Consider the following 25,020-nt stretch of genomic DNA (forward strand, 5'->3'; position numbering starts at 1 on the left):
TTAACAAACAAACATCTTCATCCGACTTGTAGAGAAAACAACTACTGGGTCTAGAAAGCTCAAATTTTAAATTTAACCCTCTCTCATTATCAATGAGGTACTGGTGTAACTTCCGGGTTGATAGGTCAAAGTTCACGAGGGTTTCCCATAGAGCTAATCCGGTTTAAGGCTGAATTTTGTGCTCATAAGATTAAAATTGCATGGAAACAAATAAATTTTATTCAAAATGTTACTCAGATTTACAAAAGCCCAAATTTATGCCATTTAAAACTTTTTATAATGATTTTACTAAACAATGTTCAGTAACATGATAATTTAAAATATATTTTGACTAGCAGGTAGGCCCGGCGTTGCTCGGACAAAAGTAACAATAGCGATAATTAAGATTATTAAGTTATAGTCACAAAAGAAAAAGAGTAATTTCATCAACAAACTAAGTATTTCTAAAGAAAGGTCGAATTTGAAAATCGAATGTTCTAATATTGTTCGATTTTCACGACGTGTTCTGATTATATTGTTCAATTTTCATCGAATGTTCTAAAGAAGAAAGGTCAAGAAAAACCGAACTAATGTGTTTAAATTTGAAAATTGAATATGTTCTAACATATTAATCTTTTTCTTTCTTTTTTTTTTCTCCAGCGCCAGTAAATCTTGCACGTCGCTTTCTCTTGTTCTCCATTGTTACGTAACACTTTCATTGTTGATGGAAGTGTTAAGACAATCCTGTCCCTCTCCCGTGGGGAGGAATTTCGAAAAATCCCTTTTTAGTGTGTGTTCTCGTGACGTATCCTAACTGTGTACCAAATTTCAACTTTCAACTCCTAACTGTTTGGGCTCTGCACTGATTATTATTATTATTATTATTATCATCAACTCGTCTCGATTATATATATAGATATAAACGTAGTAACAACAATGTAATGAAATGATTATACTAAATTGTATATGTTACTGTAGATAACATAAATGGACTATCTGTATTCATGCCATTCTTATCCTGAACAGTTTGTATATATCTAGCCTTTGCAAATGTTTCAGCTGATCACATGGTGTGGTAGTCACCTACAACAAGGCCCTCTGTTCCATCTGTAAGGAGATAGAATTCTGTGCTTACAACATCGGGCTAAGGAGTGAGAAAATTGTAGGTTTTACAAGAACCCTACAATTTCCTCACTTCTTAGAAATGAAAAAGATGCCATTGAGATAAAATAGTGCCTTGGCCAAAACAACCTGAAAGGTAGGAAATGTACAAAGCCTTTGGGAGAAGGATGGTAGTTGACTTCACGGAGACAGACTCTATTTCGTCAGGCTGGAGAATGTATAAAAAGTTATAAGGTTTCTTCTTCCAACAGTGAGACAATTAGTAATATTTATCATGTCATTCTTAATCTATAAACAGTGCCCTTTATTTTGCCTATTAACAATGCAATTCGGATTGGTAATTTTCCAATTCCTATTCGGGCTCTTGGGTATTTTCAAACTTATTGACAGATTTATCTGTTGTGATGTTTATTTAGTATTTACTAACTTATGAGCTAAATTTTACTTTAAAAACGTTCTTTGGAAATTAGCATAATTTATTTTACAAGCTTTTAATTCCATAGGCTGCTGTACCATATTAACTATTGATTTAAATAACAGATATTCCAAAAAAAATAATTGTATAAAATCAATCATTATTATTATTATTGCAAGCTCAAACTAGACTTATTTTGAAAAAGTATATAAAACACTTTAAAATTTTATGTGAAGTTTCTTTTTGTTTTATAACTTTTAAAAATATTTAATTAACATTAAGTTTTGATATTTTGAATATTTCAAATTATTCAGCATCCAATTCAATTCTAAAAAAAATCCATGTTCATAAAATTTATTGCCTTTAAAACCATATCACTATTACATAATTCTACAAAATCATAAATTCAAAAACTAAATTTCTTTTAGTCATCTTATATTTTTAATGCAGAAGATAACAATAAAATGTATTTGTTTTATATTTTGATCAAGATAATTATTGACAAAGTTTTAATTCCAGTACTAATCACCGTATCAAAACACTTCTGGCTTCTTGAAAAAGTGAGTTTTGGTAGTGATTAGCAGATTTGGAGCCTGCATGTTCCCAGAATTGTTATTGCTTTAACAAGTTCAGATTTGCTACTTAAATAAATCTAATAATGAATGAAATGTCATTTATTGAAAATGTTTTCCAACTTCTTTAAAAATCATATATATTTTTATTTTTCAATAAAAGCAATTATTGATAATTTAAATTTGTTCACTTCATAGTTTCATAGTAATGAAAATCATTTTTTTTTTAACCTAATAATAAATGTAAATATTCTAAATCTGATTTAGAAACTTAAGTTATATAAAATTATTATTGAATATTGATGCATAATTTATTTTGTTTCTTGTGTAGAGTGCAATATTAGTATCAAGGGTGTTGCCAGCCAATGGGCCGGGGGGGAGGGGCAAGATGATATAAATTGATAGAGGATATGAATTGTATGTAGGTAAAATAAAAACGATTCATAAATTTTAAGAAGCTTAAGATTATTATTTTAATTAAAACATAATCTTCTTGGGTTTTTCGCGCGGGAATTATAAATCGGGCAATAAATGACAGCATTTAAATAATTTTTTTCGCATGTCTAGGGAGGGGCAACTGCCCCTCTGGCGACGCCCTTGATTAGTATTTAAATAAGTTTTTAATGAGGAAAAATACTAAGTATATTTATTCAATCATTAATTAATGTATTTATATGTAAATTTGAATGGAATGCGTCACCAATAATTTAGTTGATATAGATCGGGGTGGTGAACCTGCAGCACGTAATGTATCATACAATTTCTGTTTACCATGTCTTTTTCAAACAGCTTTAACAAATATTTTTTATTTAAAATAAATGTAATTTCTTCAAACTTTGGCATGCAAAAACATCTTTACAGCATTACAGGATAAATTATATCAGGGGTGGCAAACCTTTAATGTCTGTTGAATAATAAAACTAAACAATAGCATTATCCTCTGAAATGTACATTTTTGAAATAAAAAAACATGAAAAAATTTTAAGGAAGTGAATTTTATTTTGAATTACGAATCAACATTGAAGTGTATAATACAGCTCAAAGAAGAAAGTCTGACAAATATGCAGACAAGTGTTTCTGCAATAGATTATTATTTCACAATTACTACAAAAAATAAATTTGTTGGATATAAATTACATAGTGGAAAATAAACAAAACACTAACTTTTTTTGAAATCAGATACAAATACATTTATCAATATATCAAAGATTAAATATTGTTTGTTCCCTGACCCCAAAATATTTGGCAAAAGAAATATTTTATATACAAATCTAAGATTTTAAATTTCCAATTCTGTTTTTAAAGTATAAACTGTCATCTTAAATTGATTGGTAAAGTTCTTTAAAAGACAATGTTGAATTTCATATATAAGGATAAAATTTTTTAAGATCAAGTTTCAATTTTAAATAAATACAATGAATACTACAATGGAATTTACTTGTCTCTATATAACAATTCATTTTTATGATAAAATTATGCTTCATTTCATAAATCAGATCACAATTTAAGTAATATTTCTACATTTCTCCACTATAATTTGTAATCATCATCTATTTTTAAGGAAATGATGAAAAAAATTATGTCTATAAAGATGAACACTTTTCTATTACAGGACCATGTAAACACCAGTTTTTGAAAATTGTTTTCTACAGATTAAAATAAGGAATGAACTGGCCAGCAACCATGTCCTGTTAGATCCTTAAAATAAGAATCTACATTTTGAATCACAGCTGAACTTATTTGCTGACCTCCTCAGTGATATATAGTATATAGTGGCACAAATTACATAATGAAAATCAAATTAGTTTAACGACATTCCCAAACTTTTGCATTTTGATCTACGCTGCCAGTTATCACAAATGGAGATGTTCGATGGAAGTCTGAAAATAAATATTAAGATTTTTCAAAATTTTTTTTTTTTTTTTTAACAAATTTTAAAGTAAATAGAATAGAAATAGTTTTCTGTTTTACCTATGGAAGTGCAGAAGTGATTGTGAGCCTCTAGTGTCTTGTAGCAACGCTTGTTCTTTATATCCCAAACACGAATTGTCCGGTCATCAGATGCACTTAATACATACTTACCTCCGGGATGAAAAGCCAATCCTCTCACCCAATTGTCGTGTCCAACCTATTGAAATTTAAGTAAGATTAATGATATTTAGTTTTTATTTAATAAGTTAACATAAATAATTTGCATATAGGAATTATATTAGAGATTTACCCGAGTAATTTAATTATTTCTTTTAAAAAAATTATTTTGATTCAAAATTAACAAAATTAAAAATTTTCTGCTATACTATAAGTCTGATTTTTAGTTATGCATGTAATCTAACTTAATTCAATTATTTATTCTGAAAATAATGAAATCCTTTCTTCAAGTGAACTACTTGTTTAAAACAAAATTTGTTTACTAGCTTTCAAATTACTCCAAACAAAATTAGTATATAATACTAAAAAATTATTGGATTAAGATTTTTTGATTTTTTATAATTTGACTAATAAAATTATTGATTATTTTAATCAAACACCTTACTATAACATTTAAGTTGTCTGTTCTGTAGAACATTTAAATTCCTTGAAGGTTATAGTGAGGTATTTGATTTTATTTTGTAAGTTTTAATGGAGTCATATGATTGGAAAGAGATTATAATAGCAAAACATTTGAATCAACAACAGTTACAATGACTTTATTAACAAGTTTAAACTATGAATTGATCTATCATTATTATAAAAAATTATATGAATCATTAGCTAAGAAAATAAAATCAATGATATGGTCATTTAAATATATTTACTAATTATATATAGTATAATCGTAAATTTGGCTTTAATTTCCAATATCAAAGCATTCTTATGAAGAAATAGCTTCAGCATTCTATCAATTTTTGAAGTAATCAACTAATACAGGGGTGGGCCAGATCAAGCCTGGCAGGTGATTTTATCTGGCCTGCAAAGGTTTTTAAAAAATACTGATTTTTTCATGCAAACCTGTTTGATTTTCAAAAATGTATATCAAAAACTGAAGAAAAATGCAAAAATATATACATAAAATTTTACTTCAATTTACAGTTGTAAAAATATTGTTTTGGGTTATTGTTTGGCAACTACCAAATTAGTAAAAGGCAGGCAAATAGCGAAGGTACACGAATACACAGCTTCTGTGGGCTGTCTTTGTATTAGTGAGTAGAAGGGGAAAAAAGAAAGAATCGAGAGCATTGTATGTGGCATCTCTGCAGTTGACCTCAGGATTGCCTTCTGTTCTGTTGCACATGACTTGTTTGTAAACTGGTATGTGTACATTTATATTTAATGTATTTTAATATTAAAGTTCAAAATAATTAATTTGTTTTTTAAGGTTTAAACATGGAAAGAAGAAAAAGAAAAGTTGATGAAGAATGGGGAGTAAAATACTTCTTTGCGCAATCGCAATCAAAGAATGGCAAAACTGTATGTGTAATTTTCAATGACACTGTTGCTGTAATGAAGGAATATACCGTATTTTACGGACTATAAGACACATTTTTTTCTTCGAAAAATTGCCTCCAAAATTCAGGTGCGTCTTATAGTCTGATGAAAAGTGCCGCATTTTTAATGAAGAATGGGGGAGTAAAATACTTCTTTCTGCAATTGCAGTCAAAGTATCACAAAGTCTGTATGTGTAATTTGCAATGCCACTGCCTTGCTGTAATGAATGAATACAATTTACATCAACATTATGAAACAAAACATGCTTCAACCTACTCACAATTTAAGGACAAGCAGCATACTGAAACATTTGAAACAATGCATTGTAGTTTGTGTACTCAGCAAAATTTATTTAGGAAGGCAAACTCAGAAAATGAAGCATTGACCTTAGTTAGCATGAAAGTTGCTTATTTGTTGGCAAAAGAAGGAAAACCCTTTATGGATGGAAACATCATTAAAGAGTATATGATAGAAGCTGTGGTGAGTTGTGCCCAGAAAAGTTTAAAGTTTTCAAAATGATCAGTCTTTCCCATAATACTGTTGCTCATCAAATTGACAATACAGTCAAACCTGTTTTTGTGCAGTCTTTTTCTGTGCGATTTTTTTTTGCGGTATATGAAAATTTCAATCAAATTGGAACATAATTGACTCCTGTAAAATTTTTTAAAACTCTATTGGATGTTTTCTATGGCATCAGCAGGTTTTTTCATTTTTTATTCAGTAAAATTTTTTCCCATACGTTTTTTTTTTTCCGGTCTCCTCTTAATAGAATAAAAATCATAAATATTAAAATATGTTATATTTGAACAGATGGGGTAAGTTAGCTCCCCCTCCAGCTTTAGAAATTTTACACCATGTTAAATGAAATAACACTTCCTGCAGCTATATTTATCAAAAAAATAATTGTTAAAAAATGGTTTTATAACTTTTTAATGTCAGATTCATATTTAAGTGGAAATAATTAATTAATATAAAAAATAAAAATCTTAGAGGATTTTTTTCCATTAGGGATTGCAGAAAAAGGCCCAAGGAGTTAAAAAAGCAATTCCTAGTTATTTCGTACGGTTTTGAGTTATTTTCTACGTGAGACTTTTTTTTATGCGGTCCCTATCCACCGCACAAAAACAGGTTTGACTGTATTGGAAACAATATTCTCCACCAGATTACTGGTAAAGCATAGCATTTCACTCTGTATTCTCACGCAATGGATGAATCAACTGATTAGTGACACCTCAAACTTTTAGTTTCATGGAATTGATGATGAACTTAATGTCACACAAGAATTAGCCTCCATTTACAGCATGCACAGCACTGGAGAAGATATCTTCAAAGAAGTACAAAAAATGTTGACAAAGTATAACTTGAACTGAAATCGACTCCAAGGTGTGACAATTGATGAAGGAAGAAATATGTCTGGTGCAAACATCAGTGTGGTTGGGCAAATTAGAAAAGCTCGTGAAGATGCAGGAGCATCAGTACCAATTTTTCTGCACTGTATTATCCATCAACTAGCAATATGTGTAAAACATGTCTATATGAGCTTCGTTTTGAAACCAGTTGTTTCTGTCATAAATTTTATTCGATCACATGCATTCAATCATCGCCAATTTCGATCTTTTCTCAAACAAATTGAATCTGAGTCCGTTGACTTGTCGTATTATACTGCAGTTTGATGGCTTAGCTGTGGTAAAGTGCTATTGCAGTTCTTTACGCTTAGAATTGAAATTAATTTATTTCTTGCAGATGTGACACACGTGAATAACTTGAACTTAAAGCTCCAAGGTAAAAACAACTTAATTTCTGATTTATTCATGCTGATATTGCTCAAAAGTCAGATGAATGAATGAATGTAAGAAACTGATGAACAATTTCCAACCAGATCTGCAGTAAAAGTCATCACAGATTTAAAACAAGAAGCGATATTCTGATTTTGATATGAATTCAAAGGAAAATCGGCTGTTTCAAAATCCATTTGACTGCAACATTGCTAACGTTTCAAGTCAGTTCAAATGGAAATTATTGATCATCGAGCTAACAATCAAATCAAGGATAAATACAAGGAAGGAATTTTTACGAATTTTTGAATGCAAAAGAGTTTCCAAATTTAAAGCAATTTGCCTGTAAATTTATTTCCATGTTTGGGCTACCTATATGTGCAAACAAACATTTTCCAGTATGAAGTATCTGAAATCAAAATACAGGGCAAATTTATTGGATGATCATTTGCAATCATTGCTTATAATTGGTGTTTCAGATTTTAACCCTAACTTTAAGGAAATTTTTCAGCAAAAAACACAGTTCCATCATTCCCATTAAAAGTTACATGAAATAATTTTCTAATTATGTATAATTTAGCCATGTTTGTTTAGTATTGGTGTATCTGTAATTAACTGTAAAAAATAAAATTCAGTGCTGCCTTAGTCATAATGAGATTTTTTAATTCACATATTCACATGGTCTGCCGCAAATGTATTTAAATCCCAATCTGGCCCTTGCGGCAAAAAGTTTAAATTAATCTATTAGATCAGAGGTGTCCAAACAGTCTTCCTAGGAATTATTTTAACTTCTAAAAATTCATAAGATTTGAGATTAGTATGATAAATGACTCACGAATTCAATTCATTAAAACCATAGTTTCTGAACTTTTACAATGCACGTGTCAGGTTTTTTTTTCCTACAAGACACCTTGAAAAAATTTAACAGTTTTTATTTAGTAGTTAAATAGTTCAGTTACTTGGATTTATGTTCTAATAACTTAGTTTGAAATAATATACAAATTGAAAGAAAAAAAGCAACCTTTTAAATTCTGCTTTTAACCACACCCACAACTGCCATAAATAATCGTGCTATATTTTGGAAAAATAATTATGAATTACAAATGAATTTGGCACTAGAGGGCAGCGTTAGGTGCCATCTCGTATTAATTAAACTGGAAGAAATTATATTATTTAATTAATCTAAATTAAAATTAATAAAAAATCAGCCCAAGTGGGACTTGAACCCGCATTTCTTGCTTACCGTGTGGACGCGTTGCCAATTACACTATCCAGACCTTTGGTCCGACCTCCTCTTCCAGGATATATAAGTTTAAGATATAACCATTGACGGCTATTACAGTGCCGACTGGGAGACTCACTCATGTCCTTGGCCAGGAACATCCACTCAAGGCACTCAGTCAGCCATCACATACCCGGCAATGCATAGATATACAAATATAAACACCAACTCAAACTCTATGCTTAGCAAATAGACACCCACAACTTGCTAAGTATTGGGTTTCAGTTCGTGTTTATATTTGTATATCTATGCCTTGCTGGGTATGTGATGGTTGACTGAGTGCCTTGAGTGGATGTTTCTGGCCAAGGGCACGAGTGAGTCCCCGGTCGGCACCGTAATAGCCACCGATGGTTATATCTTAAACTTATATTAATATATACTGGAAGAGGAGATTGGACCGAAGGCCCAGGTAGTGTAGCTAGCAACGCGTCTGCACAGTAAGTGGGAGTTGTAGGTTCAAGTCCTGCTTCGGGCAGATTCTTTTCTTCCAGTTTAATCTAAATTAAAATTAATAATTATAATATTTAATTAATTAATACAAGATGGCACCTAATGCCTCCCTCTAGTGCCAAATTTATTTGTAATTCATAATTATTTTTTCCAAAATATAGCATGATTATTTATGGCAGTTGTGGGTGTCTGTTTGCTAAGCATCAGGTTTTGGTTGGTGTTTATATTTAAATAACCACAATTACTAATGCCAAAACATGGACATGAACTGAATACTGAATTCAATTTTCATTTTATATTCATCCAATCTAATATTGCACAATTATTTCTATTTTCTGAAGGTAACTGAATACAATTTTCCATCTAATATGGCCATAAGTCTAATCTATATAAATTTTTCACCTAATCAACCACTTAAAAAATTGTTTTTATAAGTTAGTTTAAAAATGAAAAATGATTTATTGTATGTTTTATGTTTTCTTTCAAAACCATTATGCCAAAGTTTATAAAATACATAGCTTTAATTATTATAATAAATTAAAAATGAAAATTTTAAAAATTTAAGTTACTGATGTAATTCAAATTAAACTATAAGGACTAGTTTTATATCTTACCAAAGTAAACACACACAATCCAGTGCTGATGTCCCACATTTTGATGGTCTTATCTCTTGATCCAGATATTAAGAAAGGTCCTGTTCTAGAACCTCTTTTATTCTGAATGAAAAAAAGTAAGTTAATATTCTTGTTTAAACATTAAAAAATCTTAATCTTACATGCTTAATCTTACATCACTTCCAGCAGCATCGTTGATTGATTGCATGGCAGTTTCTGGAGCCCAAGAAACACATTCTACTACATGATCATGTTCTCTGAGTTCTAATTTGCATTCTTTTGTGCTAATTATCCAAACTCTTACAGTCTATATATACATATAAAAATTCACTTATTAGAATTTAGATTATGCTAAGTGAAATTTTAAAGTTTTATAAATAATTACCTGGTCATTTGAACAACTGGCAAGCAAAGAGCCATCTTGATTCACTCTTACCATACGCACCCATTCTCTATGACCAGTGAAAGTTTTTATACAATATCTATAAAAAATGATAACATCACTTGTTTCAATTCAAAATATCTTGTATATAATTTATCATGTATGATGTAAGAAAATTCTGAACTAATCCATGTGATTATTGCACAACAATTTTAGTTTAGATAATATTTAATATTCTTTTAAAACTTATAAATTATGGTAATTAATATTAGATCAATAGGGAATGTAATTATTAGTTTTTCATAATTTTGGAATTACAAGTGTATCTATTTGCAGATTAAAATTAAGCCATGAAAAATTGTTTTCAAATAGTGTTGCACTGACTGATGAACAAACTCCCAGACAAAACTAAAAGAACTTAAACACGTTTTAGAAATCTTAATAAATCTAGTGAAAAGACATATAATACAATAAAAGATTTAAATAAACTAAATGCAATTTTGTATTAAGATAACAGTAAATAATTAAACATTTCAATAAATCTAATTGTGAATTTGACTTAATTGAAAAAAAGATATGATGGTTATTCATTGTTAAACTGAAATTTGCAGCTCTAATTTTATTGATTGCATTTTAATTCTATAATTAATAATAATGTTCATTTGTACTCAAATAATAATAATTATTTCCAAAGAAATAATTATTTTGTCATGCCAGATTTTTATCAGATAAAAGTTCAAGTCTTTGTGATCTTAAAGACAATTTGCATTACTTACCTATAGAACAGTAACTACTAAAATAACATTCAAAATGAAAGCAAAGTTGGATGAGTTAAAGAGAAGTTTTGAAGACTGACAAGGTTTCAATTCGATCTCTATTCTTAAAAATTAAACTTACACATACTATGATACGCTTCTTGTCTAGTCTTCACAAGCTATAAACTTACACATAGTTGGTGCCACAGAGCTTTGAAAGCAAAAATACATTAAATATGAAAAGAAGCAGGTAATTCTAGACAGAATGGTCACACAAAGATCACTAGCAAAGATGAATCGCAGAAGGTTATTGCAAAAGATGTTTGAAAAGTTCTTCATTTTGGATGTTGAATCTTACTTTATCGTCTTACATAAATAATCAATGGCAATAGTGGATTTTATACCAATGATAGCTCCTCTACACCTGTTGATGTAAAATGAAACAAACATATGTACATACATACATATGTTTGTTTCAATTCTGAAAAATGTTTCAATTCTTCAAGAAAGACATCACCCGTAAACAGTGTTAAGCCGGCAGAAAAGAGGGTAAGGGAAAGGGGAGGGGAAGGAGGAGGGAGAGGAGATAGACAGTAAAGAAAGGTAGGATCCCTCTGAAAGGCATACATATGGCTACAGTATCCTCTGTTTGATGTTGGCGTGCAGATTTAGGCTGCAAGGCTGTAGTCCCGAGAAGGATCTAAAAGAAACCCGAGTGTAGTGAATACCAATGATTGAGTGTCGCCACGAATAGCTAATCCTTGAAGTTAGTGCAAAGTGGCTGTTAGTAGGAAGACTTATATCTACTTAATACTAATAAAATTGAACACGAGCATGAATCTTAATACTACAGCTAGACAGACAGAGCAAAAAACAAACGGACACGATGACAAACTAGATAAGATGAATGGACCAACAGAAGACAAATGAGCAAGACCCCCTTTTTTAATTATCTTACTGTTTTTATTATTTTTTTTATTTTTTTAACATTAACTTACTAACTATACTAACCTATCATAATCTAAAACAAACATAACCAGATGACTAAAGCTAAAAAATCCTAATCTAGTTTAACCTAACCGGAGACCAAGAGTCCCTAATCTAACTTACAACTAGGACTAACTCAGTCTAACCAAATTTAGACTGAAAAAGAAGACAGAAAATAAGAATTAAAATACAAAGTTGAAACAAAGCAAGGGAAAGCTAATTGCCCCAGAGTGCATGCTCTCAAGAGCCCCACTAAGGGATATGAATGCAAGTAGATGATGAAACATTGTATGCATGGGAATGGGTTGGTGCGGGTTGCAAGGCCAGTTGTACCCTTCGAGAATAGCAGCTCTTATTAAATTATCCCTAATGTGATTGTACCTATTGCAGCAAAAAACTAAGTGGTGTTTGGTCCTCCCGAATACCACAATTGCATTGTGGATTGTCCCCAAGGTTAAACCTATGCAAGTATTGCTTAAAGTTGCCATGTCCTGTAAGTAGCTGAGTGAGGGTGTAACTAGGGTAAAAGTGGCAAAGAATTGCAGTAATGTCAATCTTGGGGATGAAAGTGCAGGTGAGCCTATCAGTGGTGTCATGGTCCCAGCTGTCTTGCCAGAGAATGAGGATTTGCTTCTTGACGTAATTGTTGATGTACGAGGTAGGAATGTAACTGAAAGTACTAGTGACTGAAAACTTTGCAGCTTGTTTGGCAAGACAGTCAGCGGTCTCGTTGCCGAGAACCCCTGCATGACTCAAGACCCATTGGAAATTTATGAAACAAACAGATGAATTAATGAAACAAATAGAATAAAACAAACAGAAAAATTTTACTCTCTATAGACTGTTGCACATCACATTACTTATCTATAGAACAGTGATTCTCAACATTTTTTTCGTCATGGTACACTTCTAATAATTTAAAAATTTGGCAGCAGACACAATTACTTCTGTAAGTACTGCAGGACAACTGGTGACATCATAACAGTGATTTTTAAATGCAGTTGGTTATTTAGGTTAGGTCATGTTTTCTAAATGCCTTGGTAACTACCGACAGTTATACAATTTTCAAACAGCACCCTAGGAAGGTAGAACTGATTGAACTACTTGTCTGACATCGCTTATATATGGGTATTCTCAGTGACAACACACTTCAAAAATCTCAGCAGTGGTTGAGAATCACTGCTAAAGAACAACAACTTAAGAAACAAATTTTATTCTTCCCTCTTAACAGCACAAGTAGGTTGTAACCACTTGATCAAGGAATAATTGCAAAAGTAGTGAAGTGTAAACAACAATTAATAAAATATTTGGTGAAATGCTCAAACGACATTATTAAAGTGGAATGTTTTCCAAGATATACAAAGATTATGTTTGGGGTATGATTGACGGAACAGTCATTGCTAATTGCTAAAAAAAATAAAAGCAGAATTTGAGAACATCCCACCTGAAGCTATCTAAAAATACAAAAAGGTAACTGAAAACACAGCAGCGAATGGCATATAATCACACACAAACGAAACAGATTATGTCTTCTATATTTAATTTTTCTGTGCAAAAATCTGTATGCAAAATGATAGTGCTCCAGATATAGTAGTGTTCATGAATATACAGAGAGAATCCAATGACAAAGACCCAAACACCATAAATGTCAAAACAGTGATCATAGATCTTAATGCATTTGATCTGTTTGTTAAAAATCTTTAGATCCAGTTGATTTGAAACAATTCAAAGATTTAGAAAATGCTATAATGAAAGAATCAGTACAACAAATGAGGCAAATAAAATTGATGAATTTTAGAAAAAAAATCACTTCACAGATTGTCATTCAAACTCTGTAGCAGACAACATGCAATGTTATATTTCACATGATTTGTTCCATATGTTATGTTAACAAAAAGTTTTATACTTATAAAGTTGTAACTGATCATTTGTTGTTATTCTCCATATATAGAATTCTTATATCAATCACGTAAAATCAATTGTCAATATCTTGATAACTAAAACATGTTGCAATTCCCAAAATCTTTATATACCCTAAAATCTTGACTATAGGCTGCCCTAGTGCATAAGCAATAAAAATGAAAGCTGTAAAAGAATGTTGACTTTTTCATGGATCAGCTACTCTCACAAACCACAACATATAGCCAAGGTATTAAGCACAACTCAGAATAAGAACTAATAGGAAAAGAACAACATCAGGAATAACATTATGAAAATCTCACTGTGCTTTGTACTAGAATTGACTGTATGCCATTTTGTTGATCGTTTTTGCCACAACTTTCATCACAAATACTTTATTATTGTTTGTATATCACTGCATTATCATCAGTATATTTTACAGTTTTATTTTATACTGTAGTTACAATCTTTATCAGTAATCAGGTTTTTCATATATTAATTGTCTTTGTCCATAGGCCATACATGATAAATTTTACAAATATAACCTTGGCTATAGGCAGCAGCCTATACAAGGTTTTAAGGTAATTAAAATTTACAATATATACATTAGAGTATATATTAATTTCTTTTTGTACTTATGGATCAAATCTATTTTCTTACTATTCAAATGCATTGTCAGTTATTCTAACAAGACCTCTGTCTGATCTTCATTTCCTTACTATAGAATACATAAGATTATGTAACTATGCAGGTTAATCTCATATATCATACAAGTTACAAGTTAATTCCAGTGTAGGATGTGTTTGCGATACATGTACATAAAAACAGTATGTGCTGGTCAGATAGCAAAACTGATAATGCATGGTATGCAGATGTGGATTAAGTACACAATCAAAGTTGATCTTTTCTTCAGAAACTTTTAAATAACTTAAATTTAATAACTAGAAATAAATTTAGATTAACACAAGGCAGCAGCAAAACTGACCACATTTTGGCCAAATTACATTATTATTTAATCATTACTTAGCCACATTATAGCCTGAATGTATTCCTATGAGTTATCATATTACTTAAATTATTTGTGTTATTTGTGTGTATTAATCTCCACCTTTAAAGTATTATTAACATGATCTATTTTATGAATATTTCATTTCAAAAAATTTTTTGTTATACAGCAATTGAAATATAAATGATTTCAAAAATGTTTAACATTGTAGAAAATTTTGAAAAAACTTCCTGTGTAGAAGAATTTATTTTAGAAGCAAATATTCCTCAAAAATCATAAAGGACAACAGAAGGAGAAACTTTTAATATCTATAATTACCTTATAGTATTTGTATGATAGAAAGAAAATTAATATTAAATTTTTATATTACATAATAAATTTTTTAAAAAGTTCAAATTCTTTATCTTTATAGAAAGTGAAAAATATATGATGAAATTATTACTGAAGCAAAACAACAAAATATTTCAATAATTACCCAGTTGCTACTTCCCACATTTTGATACTTTTGTCCCTAGATGATGATACAATATGATCTCCACTTGGCATGAATGAAACAGATGATACATTATGATCATGACCTAAAATTATATATTTATGAAAATAAATTTATAAATTAAATCAAAAAGTAATATATGGCAAATTAAAAAAAAAATAAAAAATTATGTAAAAGTTTCTGGAATTTTCTAGACATTTCTAGAATATTCAAAATTGTTCTCTGACAGATGGCACCTAGAAGTATCTTGCATAGTACACATATGTAGATGAAGGGTATTGATGTATACAATCATAAGTGAAAAGATAAAGTATTTTGTGTAGCAATATCAACTTTTTAAATAAGTAAAGTTTGCCAATGTTTTCTTGTGACCAAATTCACACAAGTGTGCTTTGAAATTATCAGTTTGGTATAAAAACAGTTGAATTTTATCACCATATGATGCAATTGTTTGACAATAATGTCTCCAAGTCTATAATCTTCAACTGGTTCAGTAAATTTAGAGCTGGGCAATATGAAGTCAAAGATAAGCCACACTCAGGAAAGTCTTCTGTTCTACTAGATGACAAGCTGTGGGTACCTGGTAGAAGCTAACCCTTGCCTGACCAAGTGAGAAATAAAACACTTAGTTGTGACCAGTCCACCATAGTTCGTCACTTACCTACCATTGGAAAGGTATGTAAGAACATGTAGGGTCATCACAATCTGAATGCAAGACCACAAATGTCAAGGTTGACCTGGCAGAATCTGCTTGATTTTGGCTGAGAGGACCTTCCTGTTCCCGTATGGCTCAGCTACATGCACCATCTGACTACCATCTCTTCTGCTCCACGCAATACTTCTTGGTGTCAAATCAAAACAGGCCGGGTTTTATTCAACAGGAATCTGTGACCTGGTGAATAAAACCCAGATTCATTAAAAATTGTCGATGGAAGATGCTTGAATGTGCTCAATGGAAGGTGCTTGAATGTGATAACAATTATTTCCTTGAATAAACTATTTTTTGTTTTTGAAATAATTGGTGTATTATAAAACTAGAATATTCCAGAACTTTTGAACCAACTTGTTCTACATAAATGTCTTCTCGTTGACATTATAAATAAATTGTATTCATCAATAAAAGTTTAATTGAAATTTCAATTTTTCTAAACAAACAAGACTTCACTTCTTAATAACTAATAAATGAATTTTAAGTAATTTTTAGAATTCAGAATTTCAAAATTCAAGTCAGAATTCAGTATTGAATATAGAATGAACATTGTTTTTAAATTGTTAATCATGTTTTAATTATTAAAAAAAATCTGAGGTTAAATAATGTCAAGTTTACTAGAGAGTCACATTGTAATAGTATTGTCGTTTAACCCTTTCCTGGCCAGGATACCGATCTGTCGTAAGCCTAATTCTTAAGCGAATCGGACAGGGTACCGATTCATCGTTACCCTGTTAAAAATCGACTTTTATAAAATTTATCGACAACAGATGTCAGCACTTGATGGCAACATGTTGTTTATTGTCTGTTTCACATATTTTTGTTCAGGTGGTGTTTTGTTGACTTAAAAAAGTTTAATTAATGCTTTTTTTTTCTTAAGTTTTCATTTCCTGGTAATTTTTTATTTCATTTTTAGCATATTCATGCAATAATATTACTATAATAAGTTTATTCATGCTATAATAAGTTTATTCAGCTATAATACATCAATGTGTCATAAATATTCAAGTTGTAACCCTTTAGTTCCGATTTTTTATATATTTTTTTAATTTTTAATTTATATTTTAATCGAATATATCAGAAAATGTTACATCTATTGCTACTGGTAATCATATGTTTATTACAAGAGTATATAATCTCGTTCAATATGAAGTGAATAAAGTATATTAGTTGATAGCAGAATAAAGTTTTGATTTCAAGCAAATGTATGATATAATGCGTGATAATTTCACAACGAATAAACATACATGCATAAGTGTTATATTGAATTGTACAAAACAATATGCTACATCGATCTGGCTCAGTGCCAATAAGAATGAAGTAACCGGACAATGTTAATTTTGACAAAAAGTAACAAATTCTCAAGTTTGAATGTCAGTTATGATATATATATATTTTTTTCCCCCATAAATTTTTCTAATAAAAATTATTGAAAAATATCATATTTAAAATGAAAGATATTAATAAATGTACATGATTTTTTTTATGCCAATATAATAATAATTTGATTTTTGGTAAATTTTTAAATGAATATTGTCTGACTGACCTATACTGCCCTTGGCCGTTTTACAAAATAAACATAAACAAGGGAATGGTAATATTGGCCGGAAAAGGGTTAAGGTCTTTTAGGCTTTTTCAATAAATTTTTAATGAATCTGTTCTGGTAAGGAATACATTGGAATTATCCCTAAGAAATGAACAATTATTTATTATGATATTAAAAATTACAGCCTGGCATTGTGACAATCATATTTTTAATTTATTTCACTTAAAATATATCCTTTCACCTCATATTATTGGCTTGCCTCTGTACATCATACTTTTCCTTTAACAATAGAGTTGTGCCAGTCATCTATTTAACTCCTTTCAGGGAAAAAGTTTTGAATTGAAACACAGGTACTCCTCACTTTACGACCTATCTGCTTAATGACCACTCGCACTTACGACCAATCAAGTTTCGACCTGCAATTCGGGGAATCCTTTTTCTCAGCTTGAGTGTCGGTCAGTGGCGAATGGTGACATGTGCACTAAGCGTAACATAATAGGCTTGCACCTACTATAATAGTCTTTTTATGAATAAATTTGAAGTTTGTTGCATAATTTGTATAATTTTACAATGATCCTATATTCCCGGTGCAAGCTCCTTGCTTATTGACCAATTTGCTTAATGATGTAGTCATCAGAATGGAACTTGGTTGTAAAGTGAGGAGTACCTGTAATGTGACATCTAGTTTGCATTAGAAATTTATATATAGTTAATCAGGGCCTCCTGCCCCTAAGGTTTCCATATCTGGTTTCATCCCTTATCTAACTAACTCCAATCTCGAGATCAAGGAAAGACAGTTGGTCAGACGAACAGCAGTGGAAATTTATGATCTATAACTTTTTCAAATTGCAGTTTCAATAATGAAAATGTTTAGAATCACTGCATAAATGCTCACCTTACAAACAATTTTCCAAGCAAAAAATTAAATTCACACAGTAAAGCTTGGATGTATTTAACAGAAAAATTAATTAGTCGAATTTTGTACTTGATTTATTTCATTAATTCTAAATTAAATAAAATATATTAAGTGTATCTTATAGTAAAATGAAGTCAAAACATACATTTCCATATATTCTTACTTTATTAATTTTGTTGCAAATTAAAATATCTTACCTCTCATAGTTCTTATACATTCATATCCTCGGAAGTCCCACAGTTTAATTGTCATATCAGCAGAGCAGGAGACTGCAAAAATAATATAATAATTATATATAACATATAATTTTTCAAATATTTTCTATTACTATATAAAAGCTCTAATAAACTATCAATAAGCTGCAATTATAAATTAAATCTCTTACGCTTACATGGTATAATGATGATCTAAATTACTACTTTCTTGAAACTTTCTTACCCAGCCAGTTTCCTGTATGATCAAATGCAATATCTTGAACAGAATCAGTATGACCTTTTAAAGTCTTCTCAAAATCACCTGTTTCATAATCCCATACCTAAAACAGTTTTCATAATTCATTTTATATTACAATTATATTTTATTAATGCAAATATATTTTTCATGTAAGAAATCTTAAAAGTAAAATCTATTATCATCATAAATTAACAGACATTAAACTCAAATATCCACAGCACTTATTCCAAATTACTCAGTTATACTGAAAAAACTAACTCTTACGTATAATACAGTAAGACCCTGCTTAACGCTGCCTCACTTAATACTGATTCAATATAATGCGGTCTGCTCGAAGCCTAGAAAAAAGCTCAAAATTTACACCGATTTAAATTATTGTGGCATTTTATTGATTTGTATATAATACGATTATTTATAAACACAAAGCATTCAGAAAAAGGTGGCAAAAAAATGTACTTTCTTTAAATCTATGTTTGGTGCAATTTTGGAAAAAAATATAACATCATGGATGCCATAGGCAATATTGGCTTCACTTGGGAAGAATTAACTGATAAATGCATGAACAAAGTGTGGAAGAAGTTAAGGCTGAAGGTATCCAATAATTCTCAACGAGAAGAATCTATTGCTGTATCGATTAGGTTGACGAAGTCAACCTAATCGATACAGCAGGACTAGGAGATGTAGAGGAGCAGGATATTGAAGAGTTACAGCAGGTTTCTGGTGAGAGCTTTACCAATGACAACCTTCAAGAACTGGCAGAACAAGGAATTCATATAGAACTAGAAAACAGGGATTCTGAAAACAAAGAACCTAAAAAATTTCTCTACAGATTTCCTTAGTAAGAGTTTGGTAATGATAATTGAAATCATTGATCAAATTGTAGTGAATGATCCAGACTTTGAAAGGAGTGCAAAAGCAAAACAAGGCATTTTGGATGTGATCTTCTGCTACCGGTATTTTCTTAAGGAAAGAAAAACTTTGTTGCAAAAAAAGACAGAAATTTCAGAAAAGTCAGGACCTTCATCACAAAAAATAAACTTTACATTTCTGTGTGCATGTTTGTGTGTTATTTAACATATTTTTATATTAATTTGTATAATAATATAACTTAAAATTAAAGTAAAATTTGTTTATTTTTGGTTGTGTTCCCCTATCCCTATTTACTCTATGTTAAAATGACCTTGTTTAACACCTTGTCATCTAGGAACACATCCCCCACATTAAGCAGGGTCTTACTGTATCTATAAAAGATCATAATCAACTCATTTAAAGATTAACTTTTAAATTAACAACAGGAACTTAAGTGTTTATAATAATATTTTCTTTCAAATCTTGGAAAATTATATTCACAAGCATTTTGTATACATTTTTAGAAACACATGAATGCCAATTTTTGGATGTAATGTGTTTCTAAAAATGTACACAAAAGTTAAACAAGAGAGTTGCATGCTAAAAAGAAAGCTTATAAAATACTGCATTAAAGCAAACAAAATTGACTAGCCAAATTTTTTTGTTGTTTAAAAACTAAGTAAGATCCCTGGTTTATTTAGTGAAAGAAGTGCTCCAGACTAGTTTTAAGTGAAATAAATACTTCAAAATCTTGTCATCAGCCTATGGAATCATTACCACTCAGCTCTGGTTTCTTATCCAAAAAGCATATGATTTTCATTCTTGCTATTCATGAAACTTTTGAAACAGGACTAATTATTATTATAACAGTTTTTCTTCAATAAAATAAACTTATTCAAAAGTTATTTCAATTTAAACTCTAAACTAAAGATTTATAATAAAATAAATTTTTTTCTTGATTGTTATATATAACAGAGTAGCCTATAGTAATCAGTCAAGAAATGACCCCAAAGAATTTTACAGTTTTTGACTCAGAATCTTGAAACATCAAGAAATGAAAAAAAGATTTGGGTTTTTCTGTACATATGGATGTTTGTTTGTTTGCTGGATTTTTGTATATAACATACAGAATCAATACTTTTTATAATATTGTTATTACAAATAACTTGTACTTAAATTCATAATTATTTTATTCAACAGAATACCAATTATTTAAATTGATTTATAACAAAAATGATTTGGAGTATCAAGAATTTGGATAATTAGAATAACGAAAAACAATGGAATTTTAATTCACAAAAAATACTATTACAATAAGACATAAAACAAATAAAACATGAAAAATTCATGTACATAATTATAAATTAATACTTACAAAATACCATTTGAAAAGTATAACAATGGTATTTGTTCAGCAGACTGAACTTATTTCCTATCTGATAAACCTTTTACAATGTAAGAAGTTTTATTCACTACATTAATCTTGCTTTTTAAAGTACTTCACTGGTATTTTGAAACAATTGAACATTTCTCTATATGAGCAAACCAATTCATTTTCTCCCTTATTTTCTTTTCTTTCACTTTCTCATCTTAAACATTGCCAATAATTTAACTTTTTAAAATTTAGAAACTAGGCATTTTTCTGTCATAATTAAAGCTTTGTTTACAATTTCAGAACAAAAATATTTTCAGTCACTTGAGTAAATGAATGTGTTGATGACTGAAGATTTATCACCATCATAAAAACAAAGAAAATTTACTGTAGAATAAGCAGACATGTTACAATGATTTTGACTGAAAATGGAATAAATGACTGAACCTGACTCAATGAAAAACAGAAAGGACTTATATCAAAGAATGAATGTGTATTCTTGCTTGTGGTGCTTTTTTAAAAATTGGAAAATTTGAGAGGAGACTGCCAGTTATCATGATTTCTGGTTATAATTTATGTAAGATATCAAATCCATATTTTCTAAGTATAATTCTTTAATTAGTAACTTGCAAACTTCTAAAATTACATTATTATATAAAAGATTAATTTCATAATTTTTGACAAATTTAAGGAAACATTTTAAAAATTTATGTTAAGTTGCAATATGAAAGATCTTTTAATTATTATGATTTATAAAAATACTCCTCTTTTACATTATTGTTAGTTATTAAATATTTCTTCTATTTAATTTAATATTTTATTGTTTAAATAATATACTCTAAAGAAAATATTTTTAAAATGTATAAGCAGAAAAAAAAATCAATATCAAATTATAATAAATTGTTAAAAACATTACCTTAATAGTTGCATCTTCACTTGATGTGAGCATCACACTGTATACAGGATGAAATATCACCCTTGTCACAGGAGCTCGATGACCTGAAAGACAGTAACGTTCTGGTGGACGAGGAATCCATTCATTTGGAGAACGTTTATCACGAGTTGGGGCACCAGCAATATATTCTTTCTCTGCATCTGCTAATTTAGCTTCAAGATCCATCACCTATTTCATATTAAAGTTTAATTGTAAAACTTATAAAAAATGTACATAACTGTATACAAAATAATTTAAAACATGATTTATTACAATTTTATAAAATGTAAAAATACTAGATGCTGAGTAATGTTACGAAATTAACAACGTAACTGTCCTCTTCAGGCAATATCATTCACAGAAAACAACACTACTATTAAAAAAATAAAATACATTTCTGAAAATTGTTCCTAATGCACAAACATGAAAACATAATTGAAACAACAAACATTTTTAACAACCTGGGCACACATTAATGTTTATATTGTTTCATTAATGGCATTACTATATGTTAATTTACTTTTGTGTATCAGTTTGGCAATTTTTACTAGTTTTATTTCACCGAGTATAAGAGCTGTTAAAAATTTTACAATTTTATATATTTCGATTACATTCCATATTTATGCATGAGGAACAATTTTTAAAAATGCTCTTTACCATTTGTATTCCATTTTCCAAATTATAGCATATCTTATCATTCTGTGAATGATATTGACTAAAGAGGGCAATTAATATACTGTCAAAAGTACTTGCATAAATAAACCTTTCCATTATGCTGATAGAAAGTTGTATTGTTAATTTTATAATATTACAATTTTAATAACTTAAATTCTTCTAAAATAAAAAATTTTAGATCAGATTAAATAATAAAGTTTTTGGTAATGTAATACAAGAAATATATATACTCCAAATAAATTTTAATTATTATTGCCTTATTGTCCTTATTTCAATTCTTATTATATTTGTCAACTTGGACGTAAATTATTAATAGGACTGTTAAACTGGTGTTAAGTATTAACGCAAAATTGAGCAAAGTTCTTAAAGAAAACAGACTTTCTTTATTGAGCCTCCTGTACACACACATTTGTTTACAACTGTGTTTCGGGCTATCACGCCCCTTCTCAGCAGGGTTACAATGGCTATCATTTTTAAGAAATACAAGAATCCAACTCCCGACAGTAATGGGCTTTTAAACAATAGTGCACTCAACACGCGAAAGTATTGTACATTCTCGCTGATCATTGTAAAGGATTATGTATCAATTTAAAGATCCATCAAAAAACCCATTACTGTTGGGAGTTGGATTCTTGTATTTCTTAAAAATGATAGCCATTGTAACCCTGCTGAGGAGGGGTGTGGTAGCCCAAACCACAGTTGTAAACAAAAGTGTGTGTACAGGAGGCTCAATAAAGAAAGCGTTTTCTTTAAGAACTTTTGCTCAATTTTGCATTAATACTTAACACCAGTTTAACAGTCCTATTAATAATTTACGTCCAAGTTGACAAATATAATAAGAATCCAAATAAATTTCTTAAAATCTTGTTTAACAAAAATTTTGATATTTAATTGAAAGGAAATGCATTACTTTAAATAATGTAAAATGTTTCACTATGCAAATTATTTTTCACGTTTTTCTAAAAACGTTCTTAGTCACTTTGAACAAATGAAAAGCTGTTTAAATACTTCATAATAAAATTGAAAGTTGCACAATTAGCAAATAAACTGCCCCATCACACAACCTGCAATTGATTTTAAATTGACTTTATTACAGATAATCTATATTATCCATATAAAAATATAATACTTTACTTTTTCTGTAATAAGTCTGTTTCCATTCAAACATTTCATGTCAGAATGAATGAATGAGGTCAATATAGCTTTATAAAAAGTGTATCCACAGTGTGTTATTTACACATACACACCAGATTTAGTTGTAGTTTTTTTAGTTTGGCATTCTTAATATAAATATTCCACATTATTGTTTATACTTGAATTTTGTAAATCTTAATATGATTTGCTGAATCATAACTGACTTTCCAGATTTTCAGAGTATACAATTGCTAATTTTTAATTAATTAAAAATTAACAAACAGTCTAAAAAGATGGTAGTTTAGATTTATGACTGCTTAATCTATATTTTGTGTATAGATTAAGCAGTCATAAATCTAAACTAATTTTATTTTGGAAAGTTTTATATTCTTTTAAGATACCTAGTACTTTGAATTTAAGATGCACTTTTTCTTCTTATCCTGAGCTTAACGTTGGAATACAGATTAAAATTTTTTAAAATTCATTATTCGAAAATCTATAGTATAAGTATTTTATTTTAAATACATTTTTAATATTCTTACTACAGTTTAAAAATTTTAAACTAACCAAACCTTACCATCCAAATTTTTTTCTGAATTTAAGATATCTTCAGATATTTAAACTAATCCAATATTAATTATTTCTGTGTCTTACAATTCATTTAAAAAATTTAAAATTAAATAAGTTACCTTTTTTTGCAACCTTATTACTGAAGTCCATTTCTTTTCTAACAGACCTGTATATTTTTTATCTATTTCTTCTGGCTGTAGAAAAAAAAAATAATATTAATGTCTAAAATTACTTACTTATGTAATTAATTTTAACTCTATTTAAAATCTACTTAATCTAATTTACTCTCAATAAATGAATAAAATTGTCACTTGTATTTGTAAAATATTTAAATGTAGTAATTTTTCAATGTTTTGCTTTTTGATTTAATAACATTTTGGGAATTTGTAGGATCAAATATTCTGCTTTCTACTACACAACAAATTGAACAGTTTCTTAACAAGCATAAACAGAACAGAGTGTAGCAAATATTTTGGTTTACATTCAAAATAAATTAGTTATGTATCTTTTAATTTTTCTTTTTTTGGGGATAACTTAGTTTCATTACAAATAACAACAATTTGTTTTAAATTTAAACAAAATATTTGATGTATACTATTTGTTCCATTTATGCTTGCTATGAAGCTGTTCAAACTGTTTAATAGCAAGTAACCTTAAGAGGGAGGA

General features: G+C 29.3%; 1 protein-coding gene across 1 annotated transcript in view; it reads right to left on the minus strand.

The window, feature by feature from the left end:
- Positions 1–3,063: 3,063 nt before the first annotated feature.
- LOC136980306 (lissencephaly-1 homolog) overlaps positions 3,064–25,020 on the minus strand; it is a 50,608-nt gene continuing 28,651 nt past the window's right edge. The window contains exons 4-13 of the mRNA XM_067276397.1: positions 24,474–24,548; positions 21,958–22,164; positions 18,806–18,902; positions 18,565–18,636; positions 15,179–15,281; positions 10,060–10,156; positions 9,850–9,981; positions 9,675–9,776; positions 4,060–4,216; positions 3,064–3,968 (exon numbers count right to left, since the gene is read on the minus strand). Of these exons, the coding sequence (XP_067132498.1) occupies positions 3,895–3,968; positions 4,060–4,216; positions 9,675–9,776; positions 9,850–9,981; positions 10,060–10,156; positions 15,179–15,281; positions 18,565–18,636; positions 18,806–18,902; positions 21,958–22,164; positions 24,474–24,548 (1,116 nt within the window). The 3' untranslated portion in view covers positions 3,064–3,894. The remainder of the gene's footprint in view (positions 3,969–4,059; positions 4,217–9,674; positions 9,777–9,849; positions 9,982–10,059; positions 10,157–15,178; positions 15,282–18,564; positions 18,637–18,805; positions 18,903–21,957; positions 22,165–24,473; positions 24,549–25,020) is intronic.

The sequence above is a fragment of the Centruroides vittatus genome, unplaced genomic scaffold (assembly GCF_030686945.1).
Source record: "Centruroides vittatus isolate TY-2023 unplaced genomic scaffold, ASM3068694v2 contig_689, whole genome shotgun sequence".
NCBI classification, from domain to species: domain Eukaryota; kingdom Metazoa; phylum Arthropoda; class Arachnida; order Scorpiones; family Buthidae; genus Centruroides; species Centruroides vittatus.